This window comes from Lutjanus erythropterus, chromosome 3, assembly GCF_056507025.1.
Source record: "Lutjanus erythropterus isolate fLutEry1 chromosome 3, fLutEry1.hap2, whole genome shotgun sequence".
Classification (NCBI taxonomy): Eukaryota; Metazoa; Chordata; class Actinopteri; order Lutjaniformes; family Lutjanidae; genus Lutjanus; species Lutjanus erythropterus.
The window spans coordinates 34,178,635-34,197,630 of NC_139319.1; the positions used below are offsets into that span (position 1 = coordinate 34,178,635).

The 18,996-nt window shown below is 40.2% G+C and overlaps 1 protein-coding gene across 1 annotated transcript in view; it reads right to left on the minus strand.

Annotated features, from left to right (window-relative positions):
• LOC146330351 (regulator of G-protein signaling 12-like) overlaps positions 1–18,996 on the minus strand; it is a 65,334-nt gene that overhangs the window by 14,378 nt on the left and 31,960 nt on the right. Inside the window, exon 6 of the mRNA XM_084715875.1 lies at positions 5,752–5,773. Coding sequence (XP_084572001.1) covers positions 5,752–5,773 — 22 coding nt within the window. The remainder of the gene's footprint in view (positions 1–5,751; positions 5,774–18,996) is intronic.

Here is an 18,996-nt window from a genome sequence, read left to right on the forward strand (position 1 = left end):
AGAGTTAACTGAACTTCACTTATTCTACACGGTCGACTCTTCCCCTCCATTGTTTTCATCTTGTTACACTGTTTTTTGTCTTGTTACGCCAAGGAATCTTCTTTTTTATGTGTTAGCCAATCCATTTAGGCTTAAATCTAACTTATTGTTGGAAAGGTGGCGCAATGATGCCGAGTAAAAATAATCAATAATCAAATGCATCCAAACTAAATTAACAAGCTTGTTTTGAAAATCTAAGGAGTGACAAGTACACATATTTGTGCTAATATGTAGGATGTCTGACAAATTCATTACTTGAATTAAATGGAAATATTCAAAGAGTAAGATTGCAAAGGCCTGAAAAAATGTCCAGTGTCAGTTGGAAAACGTCAAATGGTTCTGTGGAACAATAAGGATGTTGCAATATTTGAATCTATGTGATGATAGTGGTTTGATCAGATTTGACTGAGAGTGAGCAAACAACCCCAAACAGTCCTGATGAAGCAGATTTGCTGAGTTTTTGACCATTAAAATTTCAATAAATTATTTTGCTTATGTAATTATGAATATTTAATGCCTTTAATACTTAAGATTGAAAACCAACTTTTTAGGCACTTTAAGGAAGACTACCGAATAATTTAGCACATTGTGCTATCTACAATTCACAAATGGTACACTTTACTAAACATGCAAAAGGAAATCAGCTGTTTAGAGGGATATTATTGTGAAAATTCTCAGCAGAGCTCAGTCAGCAAAGTTACACCTCCATCATAGCAACCAGAAAGCAAGTACTTTCCAATGTCAGCGTTCTTAGACTTTGGTCCACAGACAGCACTTCCATGGCAGAAACAGAGGAGCAAAGTTACATCACTAAACCATCCCACCATTCAGACAAAAAACAACATTATCAAACACAACAGCTGCACGAACACATCTGTACACCCTGTAGTCGATAGTTACAAAACCATCACCATAAAACTAAGACTAAACTGATATTCAACATAGCAGCCTCTGCTGTCATTTTTTTTTAATTTAATGGTCCTCTGTGCCTAAAATCTACATTTTCTTTAGATGGAGAAGAAGAATTGGAAGCACTAGCCATATCCTCACCTGGGTAGAGCTGGTAGGAACCTGTGTGGTGCCAGCGGGGCAGGTAGCGAATCCTGAGGGGTAACCAAGCCCCTCCATCCATACTCACCCTATCAGGGCCCCTCGCAAACTCAAACACACACAGCTGACAACATCACAGGAAGGAAGCGAGTGGGAGGGATAAAAGGAAGAAGAGAGAAAGAGAAAGAGAGGCTGTCGCTGATGAGCAACTGGGCTGATGACCAGAGAGACAGAGAGTCAGGTCACAACATGCACACGCATCTGCATGTACATTCACACAGACAGGCAGCTTCCAGGTAGGTAAGTGATACAAGCACACACAGGCCTTGAGATGATGAATAATTCAGTGCAGAGGGAGGGGGGAGCTAAAAACACTGGATCAGAAGCACATACATGTGCACATAGACACACAAACAGACACACACACACACAAACACACACACACAAATTGCAGTATTGATGAGGAGCTTGTTAAAGGAAGGCCACTACAGAGACTAATGAGGCCTGCAGCCCCCATACTGCTACACACACACACACACACACACACACACACACACACACACAAACTGACAGAAGCAAAGAACAAGGAGGAATAACTGTCAGCCAACTCTGACAGATCAAAATAAATCCTAATGTGTGAGACACATTCACAATGGTTCACAATGAGACACAATCTTCTAAATAATGCCATAGGGTGTTTAAATCACCCATCAAGTACAAGTTACATTTAGTAGCAAATGCACACAAAAGTTGTCTAAATTCATGCTACAATATACAAATTACTGGTCAGAAAGTTGGGAGGCTATACACTCAGATTCAAAATAAGGACAATACATTTGAAGTTATTTTGACAAATCATTCACTTTTTTCCCCCTAAAATAAATTATTAATTTGGTGTGTTTTGTTTTATTCTTTGCCCTAAAAACACACCTGCTATTGTGAGCAGTATCAGGATGTCACGATAACATTAACAAGTGCTTTCTACACTCAACTATGTATTTTTTTACACTGAATAAATTAGTTAGATTTAGATTCTTTGATAGTTTAGATTGTGTTAGTTTTCATGAGAATCCAAAAATATTTGAGACAGATTAAGTTGTATTAAGCATAAAAAAGTATATTAGAAAAGTTAAAGTACCAAAAGTAAAAGTACTCATGTAGATCAGCCCACTGCAAAATAATAATTACATTACAGTATTAGTGATGCATGAATCGGTAAGATAGCTCTAACTGTAATCTCTAATAGGCCTGGGTGGTATAAAGGTATTACGGTATATCAGGGTATTAAGAAATCCCGATGGTATGATTTTAATACTGTCATACATACAGGTGCTCTTCTTTTTAGTAGTGTGCACCTTATGCCACCAGGGGTCAGTCTCTGTGCAGCAGCACAGCTGAGCAGGCAAATATAGCTTTCATAAGAATAAACATGACTTTTGGGAATACAGTAACAGGACTAACTAATTAAAGAGAAGAAAATGCATTTGCCCCTGTTCTGGATTTCTACTGTTTAGGATTGACTTTGTCAGTGAGCAAAGGCTGCATCTTCTCCAGACCAAAGAGGAGCTCCTGCGTATGCGTGCGTTGTTTCTCAGCTGTGAGATTAGTGCCACTGTGACCATCAGGTCTGCCTATGTTGTGGGGGTATTAAGTGCAGTGGAGTACAGTGAGGTTAGCCATTTTACACAAGTTTTACACAAATACCACCTAACAGTATAGTAACAGTATACCCCGGTAAAATGTCAGGAGGGCCCAAGCCTAGTCTCTAATTATAGCTGGTAATGGTCGGGCTAATTTCAACTATAATACAATGTATTACAGTACTTCATTTATGTTTTGCATTAAAAATCGAACAACTAGGGCTGTCAAATAAGTTTTAAAAAGTACAACATTTCCATTTGGAATATAGCAGAAAATTCTATTTAAAGCTAGGGTAGGCAGCATGGTTTTGGTATCACTGAGAAATAATTTCATAAAAAAACCTTTCAGCACATTGTAAATCAGGTGTTCTGAGAGAGAACTAGACTTCTGCAGCTCCTCTATGGCTCTGTTTTCAACATTTAGAGAACCTGGTCCGTGACGGTAGACTTAAACCAATCACAGGTCTCAGACCGAGGGCTCCTATTGGCTGTTGCACTAGCGCACTGCTTGTTCCTTCTACTGCAGGAAAAGTCGCTATAAAATGGGATTATAATAAAGAAAAGAGTCTAATAAGCAACATGCTCAACCCAGGAATTTGTTATCTCACTCAAGTTACTTTTGAGTTCACCTTTAGCTGTATCCATTCACATGTATTGCGGAACTTTGCCGAGAGCCGAGAGGGCCGGCCAGAGCTGAGACACTTAGCTGACAGACAGCTGCTCAGAGCAAGGGAGCTCCGCAGAATAGGGTCGGTGGCAGAGTGGAGCTTCTGGAGTAAAAAAAACCACCAGATGCTGGCTACTTTACTGGCAGGAGGAGAGCTCAGAGTGTATGTTTCAACTTCGGAATTAAAAAGAGGATTTATTTTCACTCCAGCATTTCAAGCCTCTGCAGCAATGATGAAGAAATCATGGGGCTGCTAGACCAGCCAGACTATAGCTCAGTGTTTGTTTTTTAAACTTTTCAGATTAAAAAATGGATTTATCTTCATGTTTGCTTGTAAACCTGTGTGCAGCAGCACCATGGAGGAGCTGACCATGCTGTTTACAGTAAGATCGCCTGTCCATGTTGACTGGTGACCAGCTGACAACTGTATTTGAAGGTCATGTCATAAGAGTAAAGAGAGGAGAGATGTAAAGGAAAGACTGAACTCAGGTGAGTACTGACACACAATTACAGACATCATACATATCATCTTACATATCAATCGCAGAATGCGTTAAAAGTATGTGATACAGTGGTTCTGAGTTTGCTAAATAGGGGCTAACTCACATCTCAATAAAAGCTGTTCCTCTAAACATAGATCTGTACATGTTTGAAACATTTCAATGAAGGGATAGATGTCATTGTTGCTCACAATGCATTGAAAATGGGAGTGGGGCTGTACATTACTCAGGTGTTAAAATGGCAGAAGTGTTCGTGATAACACCCGGGGTCTCACAAAGTAATTATTCATCTTTGTTCATTGAATATGTAGTTGAATATAATGACAAATTACAGTGACACAAGGCACTACCAGGGAACTTTTGTTTTCCCCCATGTTCTCATACTAGTGTTGGTCTTTTAATCTTGGATAATTACAGGCAATACCCCTAACATCTCCCATCATTTTGTGTTGGACTGAAGTTTCTCACTATTGAGCACATCAGAGCAACTTTCTCACAGAATTGTTTGGTTAGTTGTGCAGGGTCATCGCTTTAACCGCTGAGATAATGTTCATTATTTAACCCTCACTGAGTTAATGAGTTGTCAAACTGTGAGCAAGTGTCACACTACCATCCTTTTTCTTACTGTGTACTCTTGTTATCTCAGAATGATGTCACATTTAGATGCAATAGCAAAGCAGCAGTTGTCCACCTCACAATCAGTACAGACACACAAAACACATCATGCTCACTGAGCATATATTTCATTTTATGTCCTGGTGATCTATCTATACCAACATTTTCTCTATTCCCTATGCCATCATGATCCCTACATGAGATGCACATTAATGTGTGCAAGGTGAGCACACTTTCCACTTCACTCCCTCACAGCAACACCCTCTCCTCCACAGACACGTGGTGTGAATAAGAGGCTATAAACACTTCAGCATTGGAGCTGATTTTAAACACGTCTGCCATAGATTCTATACGCACTTTTGTCTTGTTTCTCACCTCCTCTTCCTCCTTTTACCTCCCATCTGCCATAAATTGAGTCTTTCATGTGTATTTGTGAGGTGTTAAAGCACTTTAAGAAGTCTCCTAAATCAGAGGCCTTTTGTTATTGTTGGCACATGCTAATTGTGCAAATGACATCAACAGTTTACCTCAAATGAGGTCCAGCATGATACAACACAACATGACAAGCCAATAAAAAAATCAAGGCCTGAAAGGCAGGCTAATTAAATCTACGGAACAACCAGAAGACAAGACAGTATAGATCATTTGTCTTGTTACTAATGGCATTTTGGTAATGAGCTTTCACATATTAAACTAATCGCATTTGATTCCAACTGCTTTCTCACAAACACACTTGTACATTACATGCAAAACCACACATTTAGCCTTTTTCCATGTTCTGTATTTCAGATATAGTATATAGATAATTATATGTCTTTACTGATGATTTGCCACAACAAACTCTTGTTACAGTTTTGGGACTATTTTAAGATTACAGCCTGCCAACCTGAGCACAGTAGGCAGAGGTGGGGCAGAAGTTGAGCAGGTCAAACCAGACTGTCTGTTATTTGTGTGGATGAAGTGAAAGCAACCAGATGTTAATGAGGTGTCCCCTATGTGAACAAGGCCATAACCCTGAACTTTAGAGCAGGACAGCAACACAATAAGACAATCATTTCATCCCATTAAATGGCACTTAAAGTAGATTAAAGCAATGGAGGGAAAACAATTCAACAGTGGTCAAAAGTGAAAAAGGAGAAGGAATAGTATATAAGAAGTAGAGTGGAGTTGATGAGAAAAGTCACAGATTATTAAAACAGATGTTGAGAATGTCAGATGTTGTAGAAACATATCTACTCACCTCCATCAGAGACTGCAGCGGACTGCAAAGAAACACAGAGAGACATGGATTAAAATCTTCTCTCATCAGACAGATGACACATACAAGCTCACACGGCACACGAGAGCCAAGAGGCAGCTGCCCGGGCACGCACTTTTGGCCACATGGCGAAACACACACGGACTGACTGTGTTTTCTCAACGGACCTAGCCCATTATCATACACACTTTCACATCATAACATCACAGTCAGGTTAGCACCCACACTCATTGTCTTGTCTTGTGTGTGGGTGGACTCATCTGTGAACTGGCTGTGCTTGCTCTGCAAGAAAACCTCCTCAGAGGGGAGGGGCTTACTATGTGTGTGTGTCTGTGTGTAAGTGTGTGAAAAGGCGAAGGGGGAACTATCAAGGCCTACCTGCCCCCGATTTCACAGTGAAGTGAGATGTTTGCTTGCATATCTTCCTATCATTACTTATGGATATGGACATGTTATAGATTTAACATCCATTCAACATTAATCAAGGGTTCCAAACAGCTTCCTCCTTAAGGGCTGGGGTTCTACCAAATTCTAATTCTAAAAAAAAAACTTATTCAAAGAAAGGGTGCCTCAAGGGTTCTTACTAAGACTACGGGTTCCACTAAGAACCATTTTCATCCTGAAAACCTTTTTCGAAGGAAAGAGTTCTTCAAGGAATGTTGAAATCCTTGACAAAGTTTGTCATCAACTTTTCTCAGTAGAACTCCCTGGGTTGTTTCTTGATAGCACCCAGAGGGTAGTAAGCTTCTTGACAGAGAGGGTTCTGGGTGAAACCATTACACCATAGAAAGGTTCCCTGTAAAGTTTTTCTGGGTGTTTTGTGGGAAACCTTTCACAGAGGGTTTCAGGTATAACCCCTTCTGGTTGGTTCAAGGTAGAACCATCTGTTCCAAGTGGAACCTCTTTAATCAAAAACAGAAGAGGACAAGCTGAAGAATCCTTCATAGTTCTAGTTAGCACCTTTATTTTCTAAGAGTGTAATCAAATCACCACATCTTTCACTCCCTCACACACGCAGACACACACACATTAATCTCTATACAGACACATATTCAGACCAAACTTACTTGAGAGTCACATCCTATTCCCCAAAGAAAGACACAAAACTGCTCACAAACACACACACACACACACACACACACACACACACAGAACACACAATGCAGTGATTTTTATCCCAGACATGCTGAGCGGGGATGAGATCATTCAACACAGACATCAGTAATGTAGCTAACTCTGGAACATAGTTGAAACAGTCTGTGAGTCAGAAAGAGCAAAAGGAGAAGAGTAGACAAAAGAGAGACGGGGGGAAGAGAGAGAGAGAGAGAGACACACACACGAGAGACGGGGGAGACGAGGAAGGGGGGTGAGCAGCAATTAAAGACTGAGCTGTTTGTCAAAGACAGAATACCAAACTAACATAAGCCACACAGCAGATCTGCCAGAAGCTTTTGATGCCAGTTCTAACAGTATTTTCTATGCATACATTTGTATTTGGAACTCTGACTGATCTCATTATTGCTCAACACAGACACACAGGAGTCTCCTGAATGACTTGATGTTTCTTTGGAGTTAACTCATGGTTAGAAATGTTTCAGTTTAATTTCTGTGAAATCAAGTAGGTTCTCACTCCCTTTGGTATCTTTGAATGATGCTTATTAAAATCATCACTGGTCTATATGTTGTCGGCTATATGAAATTATTATATATTTTTTTTAAATGGAACATAAGTCAGATTGTTTTTTATTTGTATATATATATATATATGATCCTTTTTCTTGATTCATGTTTAATACATACATATATTTTGCTCTATTTGTGTGTTTTTTTTAATCCATAGTTATTCATAATTGTTGAAAGTATCAGAGAAATGTTCCAGTATCAATGCCCAAATAACATTTTGGACAATAATGTTAATTGTTAAACTTCAAAGTATCCTGTCTCTCTATTTTATTACTTTGTCACAAGTGTTGACCATTTTCCAGTGATAACTGCAAAAATGTGCTTTCATTTATTATTATATATATTATACTCTGTCCAAAGAATATCGGTAGAAAAATTGAAAGCAGAATCTTTTTTGTCATCTTTTTGTCAGGATTGGTCACCTCATCTCAGGGTCCTCTCTATAGTGATGTCAGACACTAAGAATACCTAATAGTCATTCAGACTCCAAAGTATATAAAAAAACAAACAAAAAAAACAAACAAACAAACAAACAAAAAAAAGGCCACAGAGGAATATTGAGTATTGTGTCCACACCCTGTCTTTACCTACAGGGTGAAAGCAGATTAAAGGTACTACCTTCATGTACTAAACATGGGCAGCCAATATATAGGCATTGTTACTTTACTCAGAGAACTTAAATGAACTCAAGTATTGTGGTTACAGTCAGCTTTCTGCAGCGAACTGGTTAATTAAACATCAAATATGCAAGGCACCCAGTTTACACCCAGTGTAGAGGCAAAACAGAGAAACTGGCATATGATTTCTGCAGGACAAAAACTAATTTCTTGGCCATGTGTACATACTTAGAGGATAGTCCAGTTTTGAAGTGGGGTTGTATGAGATATTACACAATAGTGATACAATAGTGTATTACCTACAGTAGATGGAGGTTGGCATGCCCACAGTTTAGAGAAACAGCAGGAGTAACGGAGGGAGGAATATGAAGCTTAGCAATGTACTGCTGTGGACAAGGTCAGCAGCAAAACATATTTTAGCCACCTAAAAATATATATATATATAACATCAGTTAAACTGTATACTATATTTACAACAGTTTCAACACTGCTGTCGGACAGCCTTTTCTGAGAGAAACTGCCGCTATATTGCTCTCTCCAAAACCACCAGACCAAATTTTACCTCATAGAACCCAGGAGTTGCTGGTCTACTGCTGCCTTGATTGGTTAGTTTCTGTTACCGTGTGACTTCTGTGAACCCAAACCAACAGTTTAAAACAATGAAATCACACAATAACATAAACAGACTAACCGATCAGGGAGTGGTACTTTGATAGGCTGAAATAAATTTACTGATGAACCTGTACAGCTGTACATTGCTTGGTTTCCTACAACAGTACTCCACCTGCTTGTATGGGCAATACACTGACTATGGATATGTACCTCATGCAACTCCACTTCGAAAAATTCAGACTATCCCTTTAAATACAGTTCTGATGCAGTTTCTGTAAGAACTTGTGCCTGAAGAGTTGATAAGGGCAGGGAAAAAAATGCTGTAACCTTGACTGTAACAGTGTGCTGGATGAAAGAAAATATGTAGGAGTATGCCTTTGCGTTCGAAAGACTGAAATGACTAGAACTGAAACTGCCACTGAAATAAAAATAGAGGCTTCTAATACGTTTAAAACATCAGTTTCCACAGCTGAACGGTAGGCTGTACAATGCAGACACATTCACACTGTGAGAGAAAACGTACTCTCGTCTGGTTTCACATAGTGTCATCAGTCCAAATGCTTCCACCAAAAAAAAAAAAAAACACCAAGAAGCAGCATCTTGTATCAGTATCACCAAAAAAGATCTAACCTTGGTTCATTATGATGTATATCCACTCTCAGATTTCCCACCACAATCCGACGCCTACCAGGAACTTCTTTACTTTAGGGTATGTAAACAAAGTCACTCTCCAGTCATATAGACATTGTATATAAACACATCCTGCAAAATCCTGACTTAGATCCAATTAACACTTTTAAACTAATCAAAGCTGATTAAGTTGACCCCCCAGTGTAGCATATGCGCTGGTTTGATTCATGTGCGTCTTGGCCACTTCCTCACTTGAGCCAGGATGCCCTGGCCAGATGGCACAGCTAGCGTAATCACTGGGATTAGCTATTTCAGACTGTCCCTGGAAGACTAGAGGTTGGCACCGGTGCGTGAAAAGAGATTTGATGTGACTTTACAGCCCCTGATTGTGGTCGAACCGCCACTGAGGACAAGAGGAAATGACAGAGGCAGAAACCTCACCAGTGGAAACCGGTTACCTGATACCCACACCGATTAGAGAGCCACATTTCTCACATCTCACATATTTCAACAGCGTGTATTCTGTCTCTACTGTGTGTTTCATGTGATATGCTGTGTGTATTTTATGTGGGTGTAACCCATGTATGCATGTGGTTGACATCTGTTAGAGATGTCTTTTGTATGTACAGTGCATTTGTGAATGTGTGTGTGTGTGTGTGTTCACCCTCCCATCCCCATTAAGCTCTGGTGTGATCACTTCCAGACGTTCTCTGTAGTGAAGTGATTTGGCCCCTGGTCGAGGCCCCAAGTCCTTTCTCCTCTCTTTTCCTCTCTGCACTTCCCTCTATAACCCATTTTCAATCTTCCCTCTTTTCTTTGTTCTTTTCCTCCTATCCAGTCACTCCACTCTTTCCTCCTCTGTCCCTCATTACCAAGTCATTCCCCTTTTCACTCCCTCCCTCCTTCAACCCTTCCCTCACTCATTCCAGTGGTGTTCCCCCTCCTCTCCTGGCAGATCCTGGTCATTCCTGACAACCCACAGGGAATGACTGGGGTTTTCCAGACTTTCCCTCCTCAAGCTCATCTCCCCAAGCCCCTATCCACAAAGAGGCATGCAGCTGGAAAATGTCTTGATGATGGAGAAGCATGATATCAAATAGATGTCCCAAAGTCTGTTCTAAAGAAGTCCTGCCACCTCACAGACTCCGTGTGCGCTATTTTCAGCCCCCACAGCTTTCAAACTTAGTTCAGTTTTACTGCAGAAGGGATTTACCAATGTATCATAGCCCACGTAATGTCTGCATATCATTGACAGATATTGATGTGGCTTTTTCGTCCCATTCATACAATAAATGCACCGATAACATCAGCAGAAAACACAGCAGCACATGACTGATTGCTTTGATTACATTTCGTGGAAAAAAAGTTCAGAGTAAAACCTCAGTCTGTATGTGTGGTTATGATTTTCGTGAATTCAAACAGAGCTGTAGCTAAAAGTTTCTTCTCATCAATTAACATGTCAACACATTATTCATTTTCTGTTTAAACTGTCTCAGATAGACTCACTTCTGATGTTGCTTGACAGCCAGTGTTAATAACATTTTTATCACCATTCAATGTGTAGGCTTGGGTGAAATAGTTGATTTTTAGGGTAGACACAAAACAAAACACATCAACTTAAAACACTACAGAATATCCTGCATTTTCAAAATACAGTCAGTTCAGAAGTACAGTAGTTCTATGATAAGATGTAAGTTGCACTGACAAGTGCATCAAAATGCCTGACCGGGATGTTTTTCTGGTCTAGGTGTTCAGTCACAGGTGTTACTACAGTGGTCTGTCATTTCAGGATGACCACACAAAATTAACAAGGTCCAACAACCACAACATTGTTTTGTTTGTTTGTTTTTACTGTATTTTCATATTTTTGAGTTAGAGTTTTATGGTATGGTACAATCCATATAGTCAGGCTGAACAATAAGGCATGTCTGGGGCAAGTAAAATGCCATGTTGGGCAAGTAAATTTGGCAACTCACTTGCCCGACTGGGAAAGAGGTAAAAAAGAATTAAACTATCAAACTACTCTGATTATCAATTAATTGTTAAAATAAATTTGCATGCAAAATGGCAGAAAAAGCTGTTTTCAGCCTCTCAAATATAGAGATTTCCTGCTCCTCTTTGTTTCTTATCATATTAAATTGACTCTTTTAGACTGACAGAACAAGACATGAGAGGACATCACCATGGACTGGGATGGACATTTTTCATTATTTTCTAACATTTCACAGACACTGCAGTCATAGAGTAAATATGACAATTAACTTAAGTCTTTGTTGTTATTCAATAACCTCTAATACAACAATATGAACTGCAGAAAGTAAAAAATTGACTTTGGGCAAAAAGACTTCTGACTCTCTTGCCTGACCAGACAAGTGAAAAACATTGAACACTGACATAGTCAAAGTCTGGCTGTCCACGATGATATGTGAGCCGCCATAACATAATGATTCAATGTATCAATGAATGTAAATATGATGATTCTGGATTTTTGAGGCTTACACCACCCAATACTTTTAGCATAACTGGGAAACTCTATGAACACTTTGAAGGCAGTGTCATTCTAAAGAACACTCTGACAGAGCCATTCCCTGAGAACTCTGGAATAAGGTGCATTAATTCCACCCTCCTTCTAATCAGTGACTGAGAGATGCTTCAAATAAGACCAGAATGTCCCTGTTGATATTATATTAATATTGACATTGTTAACATACATGAAAGTCTTTGACTCTGCCAACGATCTGGCATTCGAGTCATCGACTCATATTCACCTCCAGTCTAACCAACTAAGCAATCATGCAAAGCAACCCAGTCTGCACATCAACCAGAAAAAGTCAAGGTGATATGTATCACTGCTGTATAGTACCCTCAGTCACCATTGATTAAGAGGCATTGGAAGGCGCTGAAGATTTCACACACCTCGGAAGTCTCATAAGCAGTGAATATGGTGCCAAAAGAGACACCAAGACTTGTCTTAACATGGTTTTACGCAGTTTTGTAACATCCAGAAGTCCGAGCAACACTACATCAAACTAAGATCAGGCTAAAGTCTGATCTTAACAGTACCCACCAACTTTGACTATGCTTGAGCTCAAAGCATCATACATGTAAAAACACAGTCCTCCTCCCCTCGTCGCTCCTGTTGTGTTGCGTTGAGAGTGATCCACCCCTCAGGTGCAACAGCCCGATCCAGGACGCTGGGGAGCAGGTATCTGTGTGTGGGCACAACAGTGTCTGACATCCTGTTGAGCCAGCCTGAGTCCCACTTTGTTTCATTTTCCTGACTGCACATTATCCAGGAGAAGCCTCAAGTCCAGGCTGTAGCATGGCTCTTATCTGCTCACCTCCTCTCCTCCTGGGGTGGATCTGCGATGGTGCCTCCAGCTGATCGGACTGCACATTTGAAAGATGTCAGCTGCATTTGTTGATCTTCTCAGGGGTCGCTGCTCTTAATTCCGAACCCCAGACTTCCTTTTTCAGTGCTTAGGAGTGTATTTCTGCTATAAGAGATGTGTGTTCCAGTAATAAAGCAAAAATAAAAAACTAAGATATGTACACAAAGCACAAGGAAATTTTACAGTTGAAAAATAAACAACTGTGTCCATGTTCTCTGGTGGACAAACTATACAAAACTATCAAATTTATTGGTCTAAACTGATTACAGCCCTAAATAGATTGTATAATACTACTGATTTAATATATGCCTGTAAGTCTTTGGATATATGATTTCAAATAATAATTATGTTATTATTAATAATGAATTTTTTATCTGATAAATTAATGAAATATTTTTATCTGATACCCTCTTTGTAACTAGTTCAGTGGCCTAACTTTTGAGCTTCAGTCAGTCAGTCTGCAGATGCTGGCACATCTTGAATTAAAATTAACAATAAAAAACCTAAATAAAGTCTGTGAAAAACTTCATAAGAATATTTAGGTCTTGTGAACAGTCATATGTCCTGAAAAGTGATAGAGTGGATTATACAATAAATACACTTCACTCTCACACCCAATTCAACAGAAGATAAGATGAATGAATCACATCTTCACACACACTGGTTTGAGTCACATGACCAGGCCCATTATTCATTCTTACTCCATCACTGCTGGTATCAGTGGCTCATCGGGATTTCTAGATTTACAGTAGCTGATATGGGCGTCAGTGAGAACATTATGACTTTGCTCATCAGAAGTGATAAAATGAGCCGTTGGATTATGTGCGGATTAAAAGCATGATTATTTTGTCTACAGGTCACAACATGTTTGTACACTGACATCATCCTGTTTTCAACTCCCTGAACATAAAATGCCACCTTGTAGCTACATGCCTGGCTTGTTCATGTTGGATTTATGTGTGTGTGCGTGTGTATGTGTACAGAGCGGTTGGTCGCTGTGTGTACAGGTCCCCAAGTGCTTTATTAGCTGTGACAAGTGGGAGAGGGGTGGCTTACATCATCTGTTATGAAGCCTGGACGTCGGGTTCAAACTCTGGCAAAACACCGGGTACAATTTACAGCCGTTCATTCTCACTGTTATCATAATATTAATACTTGAAAAGCCATAAAAAGTCTCCTTGAAACAATCTCAAGTTTCCAAGATGTTCCCTGTCCGTGTATGTGCGTCTTGGTGGACGGAGATTCCCGGAAAAAGACACTCTGTTTTATAGGATGAGACACAGAGCAGCCAGTAACACTTCACTGGGTGAATAAAAAATGTCTATCTGTGGGAGAAACTGTCAGGGATAACATATGCACTCACACACACAAAGACAAGACTGTTTGTACCACAGGAACCTTATTCCTGGCTCCATTACTGGAGCTGCAACTGCCACCTTTGGTAAGGAATGAGCTTCAACTCTTATGTGTAGAAGTGGAAGATGAATATGAACTGAAATATGGAAGAAAACTGAATACATCTTCACTCCTGTGCCTGGGAACACTGGTACTACTAGAGAGGGACCACACCTATAACTGAACAACTGACACACACACACACACACACACACACACATGCACACGCTGTCCTTAAAAAGGTGACTTAGAATTCACAACACAGATTTCCCGAGTGGACGCATGCAAACACATAGACACACACACACACACTGCCAGCTGAGGAGGAAGCTGTTGCGCCAACAGTCTCAATGTGTGCGTGCCTGTATGTTTACTTTTGAATATGAGGTGAATAGTGGCTGCCATTGACAAGACCAGAGTCACCCTGCCAGGAGTGGCAACCATGAAACCGCTTAGCTTTAGCATAGCTTAACTCAGAGAGGATGGGATGAGGCGAACAAGCTGATTAGGTGCGAACGATCCAAAAGTGAGGCAAATGAGGCTAGGCAGGTATGAGCATGGGTCACGGTGCTCCTCGCGCAACCCCGAGATGAAAACAGATTTGCACGAGTCGAATTACTTCTTGGGAAAAAATAAAGATTTTAAGGAAGATTTTCAAAACCATAAATGACTAAACCATAAAAGATAAGTGGGAGAGTGAGGAAAACCTGTGAATATACAATGTGAATGGAGCAGAGGGAAAATTTAATCAATAAAGCAATGGAAATCAGCCAACTCGTTGTCTTGGAGAGAGTCTAACTGAAAAAATATGGTCAGATTCTTTATAAGCCCTTAAACAGTGCAGGGTGAGGCAGATAACAAGCTGGAGATTCTGTGGGAGCAAATCATCACAATGTGTTTTGGGGATGCTCTAAGATTCATAGCTACTGAAAGATAACCATAGATAGCATGAAAGAACTTTTTAAAAATTAAGACTGACTTTTCTTTTCAAGTCTTATACTTCGGTTAGATGACACCACAATTTTTTGGTTCTCCTGAAGCATACATGTTTAGAATATTGCTGGGTGCCAGAAGCTGCTGGCTCCAGCAAACTGGTTTAAAGTGATGTTTTGATGATATTTTTGCAATACCAAAATTAACATTTGCACTGGGACTCAACATGCTGATAAATGTTGGAAAGGATGGATTGAGTTTATCATACAGAACAGATTTCAGGTGACAGCTGTATTGAAACACCTCTGATTCTCTGCTACACAGATTTTGTTTCTTTTTTTTGTATGTTTGTTTGTTTGATCTGTTTTCTCTTAAAAACAAACATCTATAAAGTTATAAAGTGAGAAATTTTGTATGTGCTAATTGTTGACTTGAATAAAAACAGGGGAAAAAAAGGAATAAACAAACATACAACGACTAGCAAACTCAGTGTCAATGGACCCTGTGTGTTCTACGTTTCAACTTTCCCACAAACATTTCAAAACTTCATTTTTTTTCCCAAAGTGAAATCCTCTGTGAGCATCTCTGGAATTCTGGGATAAAGGCCTAAATCCCTGTGATGCATTCGGGAATCAATATCCACTCTCTATGAAAGGAAGGAATGCAGATAATGTTTGTTTCCCTACAACAGAGCCACACAGGAGATGTGACTCAGAGGCTGAGCCGGTGATAAATGTTTGTTTTACTTGGCACCTTGCCTTAAACACACACAGACACAGGAGAGAGAGAACATGATGTAAACACAATATCTGATCAAATACCTCTGTCTGAACACACTCACAGCTGCCAGCCAGTGAAATTTGACAAAAAAGGAAACATCTTAGTCAGATCTCCTTTCCATTGTCTTACTGCTGTTTTTTCTCAGTGTCAGACACACACACACACACACACACACACACACACACACACACACACACACACACACACAGGACAAGCCATTGAGGTGAAATGCACAAACCATATGACTCATAGAGACAAGAAATAAGAAGCTCTTTATGTCTATCTATGCCTCCATTTGTCTCTGGCCCAGTTTCTCTACCTCTGTCTCTCTTCCTCTCTGGCCCAAAACACATCTGGCTTTGAGAGGAAGGGAAACAGCCCAGAGCCGTCTCAAACTCTTGTTAGTCTTTCTTTCCCTCCGTCTCACCTTTGCACACACTTTCCCACCCTGCCACCACCAAGCCCAGACTTCTTTCTTAAAGGAGTAATATGTAACAATTGTGCGTCTAAAAGTAAGTACTGCAGTCCAAATAAGTGGGTTGGAGCCCTGCACGATATATTAAATAGGTTGAAATTCTATTTAATATATATCCACTGTTGAAGCAAAATTGTTTCCCTCCACCCCCTCCTCAAGTAAGCTCAAGCAGGCTGCAGGAGTGCAAGACCGGAGCAACAGTATAATTTGACACTGACAGTTGACGACAAGTCCCACACTGTAAGTTGATCAGCTGGTTATAACTGTCAGTTGCCTGTCAATGTAAAGTTGAAGTCATAATCCTGAAAACACACAACAAATCTCGAGTTTGAGTTCAAAGTTGAGACTGCCTGTCTGACTCCTTTTAAACCGCTATAAACGTCTACTACTTCTAAAAGTTTGTTAATAATTTCTTACAACTCATAAACAACCATTTACTCATTTGGTGCATGTTCAGCATTAATTTGAACTCTGATTAATGTAAAACAACCACACAAAAACATTCCAGCCCATAACGGACATGTCAAAGGAGGACACTGCTGTAGCGTTGTTGTCAGAGTATTTCAACTTAGCATGTTTCCTTAATTTCTGATCACATATCATGGTCATGTTATGATTTCTTACAATAAATATATTACATACATCAAATTTTCCTTTAAAACAGGACAACTTGTTCATTTTTAGTCTTGAATCGTTTCTTTCCCCCCATCCTATCCCTTTTATATTTTGTCTCCATTCATCTCCATTTGTCTTACATGCCCCCTCTCATCTCTGTGTTTTCCCTCTTGAATGGTCTGAAGGTAATGGATTCCTTTCTCCCTCTGTGTACTCTGCTGTAGGTAATAGACCCCTCTTTCCTCCATCTGTCCCTGTGTTCCTCACTTGTAGCCAGCAGGACAACACTGTTATGCACTGTCGCCTGCACTGAATGACACTTTTACTGCAATGTTTTCTCTTCCCCTTCCCTGTTCTCTGATTTTTATCAGTAAGTGTGCAGAAGGAAAACTCAATTTTTAGGTTGCTGCTAAGTTTTTCCACTTGTGGCACTTTGGCAGCATTACAGACAGAGTGTGGCTTGTTATTAAAAACTACTTTGGCTTTCAAATCTGAGAATGCTTGAATGTTTCAAATACAGTGTTCGTTAAAGCTACTGCAAGAAAGTTGTCAAATTGGTGTTGATTTTGGAGGCCCCTTTGGACATAGCTGTAGTGTTTCCTCTGCCGTAACCATGAAATATAACTTTGAAAATAAGATTATCTTAATAAAAGTCTCCTCCTGCTTCTTTTAACTGGCTAACATACTACTCACCATAACTCAAATGTAAACCCAGGCTTATTTAATCTAATTTCACAGAGAATCTGACCTGTGGCAGCCATTAAGAATAACAATACAGAATCAGCCTCACAGGTGGTATTGTTTGCTTATGTAGGTCACATAGAAGCATCAGTATTAAATCTAGACTGTTTTATAACCAGTTAAAAACTCCCTGTAGTAGCTTTAAGTTTGGTTCTATGGACATAAAAATATGAGTCTCTCCCACCCCCTGCTATAAAATAAGTATGGCAAGTTGAGCACTCACTATACAGACCACTTGTAAGTGTGTGTGTGTGTGTGTGTCTGTGTGTGTATACTACTCACTGTATTGAAGTTCCAGACCCGCTTGAAGGAGAGCCTCTTCCTCAGGCTCATCCTGCTCCCCACTCACACAGGAGGAAACCCAACGACTGCTCAATCTACATATCTGAACCACACAAACGCACACATGTGCGCTGACGCTGACAGAGTTTCTTCTGGAGCTACTTAGGGCAGGAAATTCACACAGACAGCTGACTTGCATGGAGCCATGCCTCAGAACGCCTGTCACACACACACACTCGTCTAAGACGTTAGCCTCAACTATGTGCTAAAGTTACACGAAGTAAATTTACTGTATCTCTCTGACTACATTATATATCTTTCCCTCTCTTTCTCACACACTCCTCCTCCACACACTTAGCTGACAGACTGACTAGGAAGTTCCATTCTCTCGCAGACACACACACATACGCGGCTCCGTTTCCATAGTGACACGCCCCCATCAGGCAGTAGTTCCAGAGAAGGGGAGGGAACTAAGGTCATTCTGCCAATCAGGCTGCGGCACAGCCCCTTACCTCTCCACCCTCCTCCTACTCCTCCCTGTTCAAATCACAGACAGGCAGGTTTAGATATGATTTCCACTGTGTTGGATGTTTACTACTGATTTAAGAAATGACTTGTCTTCCTGGCTTTGCTTATTACAAGCAGAGGGACAAGAGGAGGAATGAAGAGGAAGAAGATAAAGAGTTTATTCTCTGGCGTCGGCTATAAAAAGATTAATGAAATTTCCACAGGTTTGTTAAAAAGGTCAACAGAAGCAAACAAAGGCACTTCACAGGACAGAGCAGCCTACTTCAGCACACGCACATACACACACTCTCTCTCACACACACACACACACACACAAACAAAGGCTGCAATTGAATTTGTGCATGTGGCCTTGAGCCTACACCTAGCTCCCCCTAATTTCCTGTTCTGGCAAAAAAGAGTAAGAGTTTCTATTAGACCTTTTCCTATACCTCCACACTTTCACATTCTTTATGATACCACTGTCTCTGACTGTGACGACTGGTATTTATTGAACGGTGACAGGAAAACACATCCAGTAAACTGTCTGTTTGACCTGGTCTGAGTC